This window comes from Puma concolor, chromosome B1 (assembly GCF_028749965.1).
Source record: "Puma concolor isolate L17-30 chromosome B1, mPumCon1.1.hap2, whole genome shotgun sequence".
In the NCBI taxonomy this organism is placed as follows: Eukaryota; Metazoa; Chordata; class Mammalia; order Carnivora; family Felidae; genus Puma; species Puma concolor.
In genome coordinates, this window is record NC_141670.1 from 59624182 (window position 1) to 59639190 (window position 15009).

Below are 15009 nucleotides of genomic sequence, written 5' to 3' on the forward strand. Positions count from 1 at the left end.
TTAATTCTATACATTTTTGCTACTTGTTATTTAGTGCATATCAATTTAAATTGTTGCAGTGATTGTTTAGATTGTTGCATTATATTGTTTAGGTGATTGCATTGACTCTTTTATACATCTTCCTGTTGTATTGACCATTTTTATTATTATGACTTCTCTTTTTATCTCTAGTAACATTACTTCTTTTAAAGTCTACCTCACATTATATAGCTACAGCATTTTTTTGGTTAATGTTTGCTCATTATGTTTTTTCTGTATCTTCTTCTAATTTCTCTGATTCCTTATGTTTTTCTGTGTCTTGTATCTCAAATCCAGGCTGCCCATCTTTGTCTTTTAATCTTGATTGTTTAACTTATTCATGCATAATGTAATTACTGATATGGTTTGCTTTTTAGTCTGTGTAGCAATCTCACAATGTTTTTTATATGTCTCATTTGTACTTTGTTTCTTTATTCTTGTATTTCATTTTTTATTCCCCTTTTTGGACTAACCAAGTATCATTTTTCTCTTCTGTTTTTAATTATATAGTTTTCATTTACTCTTTTGTTGTGATCCTAGATGACAAATTCTATCCTTAATTCTACCGTAATGCTAATTCACATGTACCTTAATTTAGCATTTATATTGTTTCTCAAACCATGTATGAGCCTTTTAACAATATTACTCTATTTATCCCTTCTAACTCTTTTGCTTATTGTCATCATATACTTTAATAATCTTATATAGCTCATAATGCAATATTATTATGCTAAGAAATCAATATTCATTTACATTTACCCATATTTTATTCTTTACAGGGTTCTTTATTCCTTCCTGAAGTTACACACTTCCATTTGATATCTTTTTCCTTTGAACTGCCTTTAGTATTTCCTGTAGTGCAGATATGCCCTGTATAAATTCTCTCAACTTTTGTTTATCTGAAAAGATCTTTATTTCACCTCTATCTTTAAGGATCATTTTCAGTGTATACTAAATGCTAAGTAGGTAAGGTTTTTTTGTTTCGTTGGTTGGTTTTGGGTTTTTTGTGGGGAGGGGGAGGGTGGGCAAGGGGATTGCTTTTGCTTTATTTTGTTCTTTGCATTTTAAAGATGTTAGTATATTTTCTTTTGGCATCCATAAATATATGTCATTTGTGTGTCTTATTTTTGTTCCTTATTTTGTTCCTATGTTTTTCTTCAAGCTTTTTAAATATTATGTCTTTGATTTTCAACAGTTTTACCATGATATGTGTAGATGTAGTGTCCTTTGTTTTTAACATGCTTTGGGTTATTTCAATTTGGGGGAGCCTGTATGCATTAGATCTTTCTATATTGCTTCTTCCCAATTCTTTTTCTTTGCCTTTTTGGACTTTAGTTACACAAATATTAGACCTTTTGAATTCATCATGTTTGTTATTGCTCTGTTCTGGTTTTACACATTTTCTTCCTTTTTGCTTTACTATGAATACAGGTATACCTCTGAGATATTGTGGGTTCAATTCAAGACAACCACAGTAAAAGCAAATAACACAATAAAGCGAGTCTGATGAGTTTTTTGGTTTCCTGATGCATATAGAAGTTATGTTTATACTATACTATGGTCCATTAAGTGCATATACTATGGTCCATTAAGTGCATAAGTCCAATAATAGCATATTCTAGAAAAGCAATGTACATACCTTAATTTAATAGTGTTTTATTGCTAAAAAAATGCTATCATCTGAGCTTTCAGTGAGATATCACTGATCACAGATCACTGTAACAAATATAATAATAATGAAAAAGTTGGAAATATTGCCATTACCAAAATGCAGCAAAGACACAAAGTGAACACATGCTATTGGAAAAGTGGCGCTGACAGACTTGCTCATGCAGGGTTGCCATAAACCTTCCGTTTATAAGAAAATACAGTTATCTGCAAAGTGCAGTAAAACAAGCTATGCCAGTATTTCTACTGATCTGTCATTTCACTAAATCTGTCTTCTGTGTTCTCTAATCTTCTGCTGTCTTCTCAGTAAATCCAGTGAGTTTGTAATATCAGATATTGCATTTTTCTTTCTTTTTAAAATTTTTTAATGTTTATTTATTTTTGAGAGATTGAGAGAGAGACCAATCCTGAGCAGGGGAGGAGCAGAGAGAGAGACACAGAATCCGAAGCAGTCTCCGGGCTCTGAGCTGTCAGCACAGAGCCGGTGTGGGACTTGAAGCCACGAACCACAAAATCATGCATGACCTGAGCTGAAGTCAGATGTTCAACCGACTGAGCCACCCAGTGCCCCATATATTGCATTTTTCAATGTTAGAATTTCCATTTAATATTCTTTTATAGATTTCAGTTCTCTGTTGAAAATACCCATAGATTTAGCCATTTGGCCCATCTCTTCCTCTGTTTTCTTGAACATATGCATAGGCTTATCATGTTGGTTTCTTTAGGATTATATTGAATATACACATTGGAGGAAATTGATATCTTTACTATATTCACTTTTCCAGTCCATGACTATTTATATCCTCCTATATATCTAAATCTTTTATTTCTCTCAACAGTAGGTTATAGTTTTCTCCATAGAGGTATTTTATATATCTTGTTAGATAATTCCAAAAATTATATAATTTTTGATGCCATTGTTTTATTCATCTGTTTTGAAATTTTACTTTATAACTGTGGCTCATGTATAAAAGCGGAAATATAATTTACTTTTGTATATGACTTTATATTCAGCAACTTTGCTTAAGTTCCTTCATTAATTCTAATAATGTATTGGTAGATTCTCTTGTTATTATTTTTGTAAACCCGTAATATTATGTTTTATTTGGGGCACCTAGGTGGATCAGTCGGTCAAGTGTCCCAACTTGGTCTCAGGTCATGATCTTGTATGACCTCTTGAGTTTGAGCCCCACATTGGGCTCTGTGCTGACAGCTTGGAGCCGGAAATTGCTTCAGATTCTGTGTCTCCCTCTCTCTCTGCCCCTCCCCTGCTATGTCTCTCTCTCTCTGAAAAGTAAATAAACATTTTAAAAAACAGTTATTTTATATTTTACAATTCTTACACTTCTTATGCTAAGACTTCCAATAGAATGCTGAATAGAGAAGTGCCATGGTCTTGACTCAAGGAGGTAAATATATCATATTAGCTCAAGTCTTTTATTTAAATATCCATTGTATTGGGGTGCCTGGGTAGCTCAGTTGGTTGAGCATCTGACTTTGGCGAGGTCATGATCTTGTGGTTCGTGAGTTCGAGCCCCACGTCAGGCTCTGTGCTGACAGCTCAGAGCCTAGAACCTGTTTCAGATTCTGTGTCTCCCTCTCTCTCTGCTCTTCCCCCACTCATTCTCTGTCTCTCTCTCAAAAAATGAATAAACATTAAAAAAAAAATCCATTATAAGATTAAGGAATTCTCTTCTAGTCTTGTTTTATGAAGAGCATTAAACTTAAACTCTTTTTCTGAATCAATTGAGATGATTGTATGATTTTTCTTCTTTATCATATTAACGTGGAAAACACCGTTGATTGATTGTCAAATATTAAACAGGTTTTGTCAGTATTAATCACTTTTTTTGTTGTTACCAGTCTTATAAATGGATTTCATTGTAATTTTCTGATTGTAGTTAATTCCCTTGTCATATTCTTCTGGCCATTTTGATTTGCTTCTTTATAAATTGTATTTATATTCTTTGCCCTTTTTATATGGCATTGCCCATGTTTTTTTGTGTGTGAATTTTTATCTGGGATAGATAATCTATATCTAGTATATCAACACAGGTTTTTCCCACATGCTGCTAATTAACTTATGCTTTTTTTGGCCATAAGGATTTTTTTTTAATTTTCATGCAAATATGTCTTTTTCTTTATATCATCTGAATTTTCTTTAATGGGTCAAAAGGTTTCCAAATTTTTAAATCCTTTAGATAGACAACGCATGCATGTGAGTATGCATTGGCACTCACACACATGCATGACACTTAATCTAATTGGAAATCTAACATTTTTCTGGATTATTTTTTTGATAGTTACTATTCAAACGAATTTTATTTTATTGGGTATTTTGATTAGAATTAAATTTGGGGCACCTCGGTGGCTCAGTCAGTTGAGCCTCTGACTGTTGGTTTTGGCTCTGGTCATGACTTCATGGTTTGTGAATTCAAGCACCATGTCAGGCTCTGTGCTGACAGCACGGAGCGTGCTTAGGATTCTCTCTCCCTCTCTCTCTCTCTCTCTCTCTCTCTCTCTCTCTCTCTCTGCCCCTCCCCTGCTTGTGCTCCCTTTCAAAATAAATAAATAAACATTTAAAAAAAGAATCATATTAAATCTATATATTGATTTTTGGAATGTTATTTTTATGCTATTCAAGAATTTAAGTATGTCTTAATCTTTGTGCCATCTTGTTTTGTGTTTGTCAGTAACATTTTGTTTTCTTCATTTAAGTTCTTACAGCTTTTTCAGTAAATTGATTCTTGTGCAATGTGTGTATTTTTGTCTTTATTATGGATGACATTTTTCCTATTTCCCTTTCTAAGTTTTTATTTCTAGTTTATCTTTTTAAAATTTTTTAATGTTTATTTATTTTTGAGAGAGAGAGAGACAGAGACAGAGACAGAGTGTGAACTGGGGAGGGGCCAATAGTGAGGGAGATACAGAATCCAAAGCAGACTCCAGGCTCTGAGCTGTCAGCACAGAGCCCGAGGTAGGGGGACTCAAACCCATGAACTATGAGATTATGACCTGAGCTGAAGTCAGATGCTTAACTGACTGAGCCACCCAGGAGCCCCTATTTTAAATAAAGTGATTCTTTCTTTCTCTGTGTCTATCAATGTAAAATTTTATATGCAGACAGCTTACTGAATTATTTTTTTAAATACATTATTTCCTTTGACATTTTAGATCTTCCAAATGTCTGGGCAATATCATCATTGATAAGAACTAGTGTTTTTTTTATCCAATATTCTATTTCTTTTCCTTCTTACTACATTCATTAGGCATTCTAAAGCAATCTTTAATAATGGTGCTAACTGGCATCCTTGTTCCTGATTTTAGTAGACATGATTTTATAGCAGAACAGTAGCTGAATGAGCAAAAACACAGATGTGACCTCTATCACAATTTGTTGATGAGGCATTGGTATAGGGAAGATATTCAAAACATGAGCAACACTATAGTTTAGTTCTTGATTGACTAGGAAGAAATACAAGGTAAAATAACTGAAATACACTCATACACAACTTGTTTTCCTAAGGAAGTTAACCGAAATAGGCACAGTTCCTGGTATTCTGGTGTTATGGTAGGACTACCAGCAACACAAAGTGTCCACTTAACTTTAGTGATAATGATTTGAAATTGAGAACAGTAAGCCAGACTCTTTTTTCCCCCACTTATTTCAGCCATGTATGTGCAAACATAATACACAGAAAATTGAATATATAAGGGGTTGGGATTTCTCCATGTGGGTAAAATGAGTTGAAGACACATGTCAGAAAGTGGGTTTTACCATAAGAGACTCTTAAAACCTGAGAATAAACTGAGGGTTGATGGGGAGAGGGGGCATGGTGGGAGGGAGAGGAGGGTGAGTGATAGGTATTGAGGAGGGCATCTGTTGGGATGAGCCCTGGGTGTTGTATGGAAACCAGTTTGACAATAAATTGCATATTAAAAAAAAAAAAAGAAAAGAACTTAAAATGCTTATATATATATATATATATATATAACACACACACATATATATATACACACACATATATATGTGTGTATATAAAAAAACTTAAAATGCTTATATATATATACACACACATACATATATATATATATATATACACACACACACATATATATGTGTGTATATATATATGTAAACATTTCTATATGTTTCTATAGTATCAGGGCATTGTAGGTACGGTTGGGTAACATTTTTAAAGTTGGGGTAGTAGAGGGAGATAAATGGAAAAATAGGATGTTAGAAGGTAGAATATTTAACACTGAAAATTCCTCATTAGAGAGGAATTGAGAGGCCCAGACTGGAAGGATTCTTGATGGAACTCCAGCAATCAACTAAATTAGTTAAGAAAGAATTAGTGTTGGGGAGATCTCCTGACTATGAGCTAGAAAGTAACGTCTTCAAGGAATGAATGAGAGTGACCTGTTTGTCTTATAGATAATTGCAATAAGTTGTTCTGAGGTAAATCCATTCTCTCCTGGCATCAATTAAAAGTATGGGGGGGGGGTGCCTGTGTGGCTCAGTCAGTTAAGTATTCGACTTCAGCTCAGGTCATGATCTTGCGGTTTACAAGTCCGAGCCCCACATTCGGCTCTGTGCTGACAGCTCAGAGCCTTTAGCCTGCTTCAGATTCTGTATCTCCCTCTCTCTGTGCTCCTCCCCCTCTTATGCACTGTTTCTTTCTCAAAAATACATAAAAACATTAAAAAAAGTTTAAAAAAAAAAGTATGGGGAATTTCTGAGCAATTGGAAGTAGTTAGCAATTACCAGAAACAAATAAAAGCAATTCGTTAATGATTTAAAATACAACATTTTGGTCCATAAATATTAGTTTCACCAAAAGGAGAGAGAAAGTAAACTATATGTTACTCACCCTAAACATCATTAGGTATAATTAAAATGAAATTTAGCTATCACATGCCTAATCATTTATCAATTTTTATACATAACCGTTTACTCTAATTATTTGTTGTAAGAATGAGATTTTTGAATTTTGCTGTAAATGCTGTTACAGGTAAAATTCAAGTTATTTTGAGAATGTAGCATGATTTTTCTTTTTTGTTGTTGTTGTTTCAGAGATTTCTCCTGAAAGGGAGAAGTACAAACCTTTAATTACTGGAGAAGAAAAAGTAAAATATATTTCACTTGAAATGAATCCATCAGCTACTGTTGATTCTTCTGTTGAAACAAACAGTCCAGAGTTTAATGAGGCATCTCCACAGACGTCACTGAAACCAGAAGGAAATGTGGATGGTATTTTAATAGGTCAAAATGAGCTGTATTCAATTTAATAATACCTTAATTTCTTCTATATAAACAGGTCTTTATAAACAAATCATCAAAACATGTGTATATGTTTGGGTGATTCATCCCAAATTAGGTTCATGTTTTTCTATGTTTAATAACTGGTGGATTTTTAAACGCTGCATAATAAATCACCCCAAAACTTAGTGTTAAAACAACAATGATTTTATTATATCTCATTATTTTGTGTATCAGGAGTTGAGTCAAGGCTTGACTAACCTAATTTTTGTAATTCATGTACTTTTATCTCTGGTATCACTTAGTGGTATTTAGTCAGCAACATGGTCTGATGGGTTCAAGATGGCTTCACTGTTGTCTTTGCAGATATGGCTGGAAGGCTGTGTTAAGACTGCCCCCCCTCCGCTCTTCATGTAGTCTCCATACCTTTTCCATATGCTCTTTCCAGCAAGGTAGTCTGACTTTTTATATGGTGGGCCAGGGCTCACGGATCCTAGGCAAAAGCTATTTGAACTTTTAAAAGCTAATCTCAACTGGCACAGTATCACTTCTGCCACTTCATTGGTCAGAGCAGTCACAAGGCCAGCCTAAAGCCACACGGAGATGAAGCACTCTCCAAATTAAGAGTGTTAAATAATTTGCAGCTGTTAATATCCCATAGTCTGCCACTAGCCAAAAATTGTTTACATTTTCCCTCACGTGCACAATGCACTCACCCCTTCTTAAAGCCTCATCTTATTATTTAAAGGGCTTAAAGCCTAGGGGGCATCTGGGTGGCTCAGTCAACTAAGCATCCAACTCTGGATTTTGGCTCAGGTCATGATCTCATAGTTTGTGAGATCGAGCCTGATGTCATTCTCCATGCTGCAGAGCCTGTTTGCGATTCTCTCTCTCTCTCTCTCTCTCTCTCTCTCTCTCTCTCTCTCTCTCTTTCTCTCTCTCTCCTCCCACCCCTTGGTCTCTCACTTTTTCTCAAAATAAAGAAATAAACTGTAAAAAAAGGTTGGGAGCTCAAAGCCTAAAGATGTTATCCAAGTCAGGCCTATATAGAGATGAGTTTTCTTGGGTATAAGTCTTTGAGTATAGTTACTCTTAATCTGAAGACCTATAAGCAAAAAAGAGAAGTTACTTGCCTTCTATATATCTAACATTCAGTATTGAAAGAAAAATAGAGACTACTTTTCACAAATGAGGAAAATGGGGGACACATATCAATCATTGGTCCATAGAAATTCTGAAAGGCAGCCAGGCGTAGCAATTTAGCTTGCTTTCTTTGCACCAAAGTTGGTGCCCTCAAGGGCTTTTCTAAACTATCTTTCTTTCCTTTGCCATCCAAGCTGATGGTGTTTCTGCAAGTTGAAAATTAGTAATTTTGTGGGTTTTGTATGAATGATATCGACATTCACTATATTTGACCACTCTTCTTTTTTTTTTCTTCCTTCTTTCCTTATTTTCTTCTTCCTTCCTTTCTTTTCTTCTTTCCTTTTTCTTTGGCCCCTCTCTTCTTTCAGTTGCCCATAGGAAGCTGTGAGACAGTGCTGTTGAGATTCTTAAAAATCCTTTTGTCTAGCAAAGAGAGTCTGGGAAGCATGCCTTTAAATCTTTCTGTGCCATAACAGAAGGTCTTACGTCTATACACTTGACTTCATCTTTGCCCTGAGACCACATTTTACTGCCCTGAATTCAGTATTTGTTTTGAGGCCATGTTTTCCCGTAAGCTCCTGTTGCCTGGAAAGAATTAACTTAGGCTTTCTCTTCTAAATTGTTGCCATAAACTAAATAGTTCTTTCTTCAATTAATCTCTGTCTTCTTGAGCTTTATCAGAGGCTACTGAAGAAGCTAGTTGACATTTTTAATATTCTGCTTACATAGCACCATAGCTAGATCATTAAATCTCTTTGGTATATTTTCTATCATCATTGTTATTGTAAGTACCAAATTTTCTGCCACTGTATAACAAGAATCTCCTTTTCTCTAGCATCCAGAAATTTTTTTCACTGTCCAGTCTCTCATCAACAGTCTCCTCTTGAAGCACTTTTAACTTCTGCCTGCTGCCAAGTCCCAAAACCAGTGCACATGTTTTAAGCTTTTGTTGTGTTAGCACCCTATTGTCAGATACGAAATTCTGTTTCAGTTATCTGTTCCTGCAAAACAAATTATTCCCCACACTTAATGGCTTAAAATAACTAATTTTATCTCATGCTTTAGTGGGTTAGGAATTGGGAAAGTTCTTTCCCACGTGGCATCGTTACCACTCAATGCTATTCACCTGTCAGCTGGACTTATGCAGGAAGGGGCAAGATGGTGTCATTCCCATGCATGGTGTCTTGGCAGAGCTCACCTGGGCCTGTTTAGGTGGTTCCCTCTCCTTATTTTAGTCTCAGGAACTTGCCATGTGGTCTTCCCAGAATAAACTTCTTTCATGGTGGCTTGCAGAGTCCATTGCAGAAGCTGCCAGTTTTCTTGAAGACTAGAGCTGAAACTGGCATAGCAACATTTCAACTATACTCAATTGGTTAAGACAGTCACAGTGCCAGACCAAATTCAAGGGGAGGGGAGGTAGAGGCCCCTTCTAGATGAGAGGAATGTTAGACCTTGCTAGATGTGTAACCATCTTTAACTCACCACAGCAACTTAAATAGTTTTACTTAATAGAAGTATAGTTAGTAGGTACCTTATGCCTTTTATTAAAAACAACAACAACAACAACAACAACAACCAAAACCCTGTTAGGCATATAATAGAGGCTATACAGCTTAGTGCAAGTTGGCAAACATTGTCTACAAAGAGCCTTAGGCTTTGAGGGCAATACAATCACAAATCTAGTTTGTAGAGTAAGTCATATTGGTATGACTTAAGGTACTAATTAATAATTATTCACTGAAAAATAAAAGATTTTTTCCCCAAGTGCTTACCTCGTACAAGTAAGCAAAAAAAATAATCATTTGAATAAAGGATAAAAACTTTAAGGATTGGCACAATATCAATTATCTTTTAGGACAAGCTATTTGGAAACTTTAAAAATAGAGAATGAAAGATTACCGGGATTCCAGGAAAAAAGAGAGGGTGATGGTGGCTTAAACAAGAGCATTGAGAATCTGAATTGGAGAGGAAAAAGAGAAATCAACAAATGAAGACAGTAACTTTTCTCATTAATATTTACTGTAAGAAAATATCAACCAGGAGTTAACAAGATTAAAGATCTACAGATAAAATATTTAATTTTTTGTTATAATTAGTATGTTAGCCTAAAATTAGGTAGTGATCATTTGTAGAAAATTTATACAAATTTCTATATATGGATTTTGCTTTGAGACATGTTTATTGTTATGTTTTTGCTTTTCAGAACCTGATGGCTTGGAAACAGAAGTTCTACAAGAGCCAGATGGAGCAAACAAAAATGGTAGCTTGCCATGCACGATTATTGATGTATGGATTAGTGAGATAAAAGATACAAAGGAAACTGAGTATGTTGCCTCTTTTTCCTTACATTTCAAAATGTGGGTCCCTTTTGTAATACCTTTATCTAAAATACTGTAATAACCTAATACTGCCTTGTATCCTATTATTATAATACCTTATAAATAATTTAATATTTGGAAAAGTATTACACTCAAGTGGTTCAGAAATCAAGTATATAAAGTTATAGAGAAAAAAGTCTGTTTTCCTACTCTGTCCTCATCCAGCAAATTCCCATTGTCTCCTCCTTCCAGATATTTTTAATCTATACAAAGCAAAAGTGTATAGTCTCCCTCCCTTTTAAATAAAGTTGCTAGTATAATGGATACAGTACTTTCACCTTTTTTACGTTTAGTCAGTAACCTGGGAATTTTTTCATATTAATACGTAGAAAACTTCATCTTTTTTTCTTATTTTATGGCTACTTGGTATTCCCTTGTATGGATATACCACAACTCAATAAGTTTTCCACATTAATTGTTATTCTACACTAATTGATCTTGCAAATGATGTTGCAATGAATAACCTTTTGTGTATATATCATGTAGGATAGATACATAGAAGTATAATTACTGGGTCAGTTGTGTTTTTATAAATTGCATTTGTAATTCATTTATTGTTCTTCCCAGGGTTTGTACCAACTTACATCCTCAGAAAGAATGTATGAAACCTCCCATTTCCCATTTCCCCTAGCCTTGCCAAACTTAGTATCAAAGTTTTTTATTTTTGCCAATCCGATAGGTTAAGAAATCATATCTTAGTTTATCTCTTATTATTGGTAAAGTGAGCACATTTTTTCAAATGTTTAAATTTCATGTGTATTTCCTTTTCCGTGAGTTCTCTGTATATATCTTTAACCCATTTTAAAAATTTGGTTGTTGGTCTTTTATAAATTAGTAAGAACTCATTAAATATCAGAAATACTTATCGCTTCTCGGCCTTTTGGCTAAAATCAAGTGTAAATATCAGAAATACTTGCTGTGGTTATTATGTGAGTTGCAACACTTTTCCCCCTGTTGACCATTTATATATATATTTTTTTGCCACGCAGAAGTTTGTTGTTTGTTTGTTTGTTTTAGTTGTCATGTTTACCTGGATTTTAATAATCATTCAGAAATACTTTGTTCTTTCTAAGGTTCTCAAGAAATTTTTCAATCTTTTTCTCTAGTACTTTTACATGGGCACTTTTTACATTTAAATCTTTGATCTATTTGGAATTTATCCTGGTGTATGGATTTAGTTTTTCTTCCAGATGGCTACCCAGTTGTCCAATTCCATTTATTAAAAAGTCCATCTTTCCTGCACAGATTAAAAATGCCACTTTTAATATGTACTAAACTATCTTAATTATTTGAGCTGTTCTTATGCTTTTTTCCCCCTATTCCATTGATCTGTCTTTATTTTTTCTCCATTGGTCTTTATACAATGTGCTGGTACACACTATTTCAGTTAAAATGTAAAATATATTTTAAGATCATTTAAGGCTAATTCCCTTTCATTGTTTTTCTTTTTTGGTTTTCTTGGCTATTCTTGCTTGTGTCATATTTCATTTGAATTTAGAATTTACTAAATTTCACCCACTTTCCCCTAGGAAAAAATACCACTTGGTATTTTAGTGGAGTGTTAAATTCATAAATTAATGTAGGGAAAATCAACTGTTGTTTTCTTCCTGTCCATGAAGAACATGATAGAAGTTTTGAGTATTTTTATAGTTTCCTTCATCTAGGTTTTACGCTTTTATTGGTAAGCTTGTTACTAGATAAATTATCTTTTGTTTGGTGTTATAAATGGTCCCTATTCTTCTATGAGATCTTGTAACTAGAAAGTTGTAGATTTCTTTACATTGATTTTGTACCCCACTATTGTTCATGATAGATTTTCAGTTGAATCTTTTGCTTTTCTCAGATATATAATCATATGAAAAAAGTGATGATTTTATGTCTTTCCAATTTTTTTAACACTATTTTTTTTCTGTAATTGTCTTTGTATCTTTTATACAATGTTAAATATTGGAAATAGGGGGTATCTGTGTGTTTTTCTTGACTTTAGTGAAGATGATTCTGTTGTGAATCCTCATTAGGCATAACTATACTTTTTAACTGAGATAGGTATCAGTATTTTATTGGTTTAAAAAAAATTTTTTTAATGTATTTATTTTTGAGACAGAGAGAGACAGAGCATGAGCAGGGGAGGGGCAGAGAGAGAGGGAGACACAGAATCAGAAGCAGGCTCCAGGCTCTTAGCTGTCAGCACAGAGCCTGATGTGGGGCTTGAACTCACGGACTGTGAGATCATGACCTGACCTGAAGTCGGATGCTCAACCGACTGAGCCACCCAGGCTCCCCTATTTTATTGATTTTTTAAAACGTCAGGAATGAATTTTATTGAATGACTTTTCAGCTTCTATAGAACCGTTCATATAAATGTTTTCCTTTATTTATTAGTACAGTTAGCCTTTGAACAACACTGTTTTGAACTGCATTGATCTTTTTATACATGGTCTTCATATACTTTTTTTCAATAAATATATTGGAAAATTTTTGAAGACTCATGCTAATTTGAAAGAAGTTGTAGGTGAACTGTGTAGCTTGAAATACTGAAAAAATAATTAAAAGTTAGGTATTATTTTAAAAATATGACACATAATACATGTAAAATATGTATTTATCAACTGTTTGTTATCATTAACACTCTGGTCAACAGTAGTCTATTAGTAATTCAGTTTTGGGGAAGTCAAATTTTTAAAAAAAATTTTTAACGTTTATTTTTTGAGAGACTGAGAGAGAGCATAAGCAGGGGAGGGGTAGAGAGAGAGAGAGAGAGGGGGAGAGGGAATCACAGAATCAGAAGCAGGCTCCAGGCTCTGAGCTGTCAGCACAGAGCCCAACGTGGGGCTCGAACTCAAGAGCTGTGAGATCATGACCTGAGCTGAAGTCGGACGCTTAACCGACTGAGCCACCCAGGCGCCCCAGGGGGGAAGTCAAATTTTATATGCACATTTTTGATTGCATGGGGGAATCAGTACCACATCCCCCATGTTGTTTAAGGGTTAACTGTATAATTAATTATATTAATATATTAATATAAACTATTCTGCATACCTTAAGTAAACTCTTCTTGGTCATGACATATTATTTAATGCACTTATGTATTTTATGATTTTTATATTAATATTTGCAAAGAATCATCTGCAGTTCCTTTTGTTATGAGAAATCTTTGTTAGATTTTGTTATTCTTATTATGCTTCCTTCATAAAAAGTAATTAGAAGTTTCTTCCTTTGCCATGATCTATAGCAGGGACAGTTGATCTTTTTCTATAAGAACCTGTTAGGGGGCGCCTGGGTGGCTCAGTCGGTTGAGCATCCGACTTCAGGTCAGGTCATGATCTCAGTTTGTGAGTTCGAGCCCCACGTTGGACTCTGTGCTAACAGCTCAGAGCCTGGAGCCTGCAGCCTGCTTCGGATTCTGTGTCTCCCTCTCTGTCTGCCCCTCCTCTGCTCATGCTCTGTCTCTCTCTGTCTCAAAAATAAATAAAAAATTAAAAAAAAAAAAAGAAGAAGAACCAGTTAGTAAATATTTTAGCCTCAAATAGACGATTTGGTCTGTGATGTAGCTATTCAGCTCTGCCTAGGTATTGCAAAAGCAGCCATAGATGATACATAAACAAATGAGTGTGGCTGTTTCAAGACAACTTTATATATAAAAACAGGAGATGGGCTGGATTTGAAGATGGGCAAAAAGGAATGTATGCAAGAATGCTTATCATAGCAAATAATATAAAATAGTCTAAATAATCATTAATAAGGAAATTGTTAAAAAATACTGTGTTTCTGTATACTACACAGCATATGCAGCACTTAAAATAACACGATTTGGAAAAAAAAATGTTAGTTTTGTTTCTAACACCATTCAACAAAACAATATCAAATTTATTAAAGACCTAAATGTCAAAAAATGGGAGGCAACCTAATAATTAATATCCAGAATTCATAAAGAATTCATGTAAGTTAATAAGAAAAAAGACAAAAAAGTCCAAGAGAAAAAAGTGGGAAAATAATATGAATATAGTTGTTATCAAAGGAGAAAACCATATTATATGGTTAGTAAATACAATTGTATGGTACTTTATGGATTATAGAGAGTCAATACTACTGAGGAAAAAAAGACATCACACTCCTAAGTTCTGACTAACTTTACTCAGTGAAGAACTATGGATGTATGAATGTCAGATACTTGTTCTCCCTCAAAGGAGAGAAGTAAATAAAAGGCAGACCAGAGTTTAGGTGTATCCAGTGAAAGTTTCTTCATAAAATAAAATGAAGCCAGGAGGAAGGGAAGTAATAGCATCAAATATTGGTGAGGGATTGGGAATTAGGTGCTTTGAAACATTATGAATATGAATATTAATTGGGAGAGCCAACTTGGAGATCCATTTCCCAGTTTTGTTAGTTTAAAATGTACATTTTGGGGGCGCCTGGGTGGCGCAGTCGGTTAAGCGTCCGACTTCAGCCAGGTCACGATCTCGCGGTCCGTGAGTTCGAGCCCCGCGTCAGGCTCTGGGCTGATGGCTCGGAGCCTGGAGCCTGTTTCCGATTCTGTGT

The 15009-nt window shown here is 34.5% G+C and overlaps 1 protein-coding gene across 9 annotated transcripts in view; it reads left to right on the forward strand.

Annotated features, from left to right (window-relative positions):
* Positions 1-15009, forward strand: part of NEK1 (NIMA related kinase 1) — a 237355-nt gene that overhangs the window by 178560 nt on the left and 43786 nt on the right. For 7 of the 9 annotated variants that reach the window (XM_086703869.1, XM_086703870.1, XM_086703872.1 and 4 more), the window contains 2 exons: positions 6764-6952; positions 10296-10416. In XM_086703869.1, coding sequence (XP_086559995.1) covers positions 6764-6952; positions 10296-10416 — 310 coding nt within the window. The remainder of the gene's footprint in view (positions 1-6763; positions 6953-10295; positions 10417-15009) is intronic. The other 2 variants (XM_086703868.1, XM_086703874.1) reach the window with 1 other exon arrangement.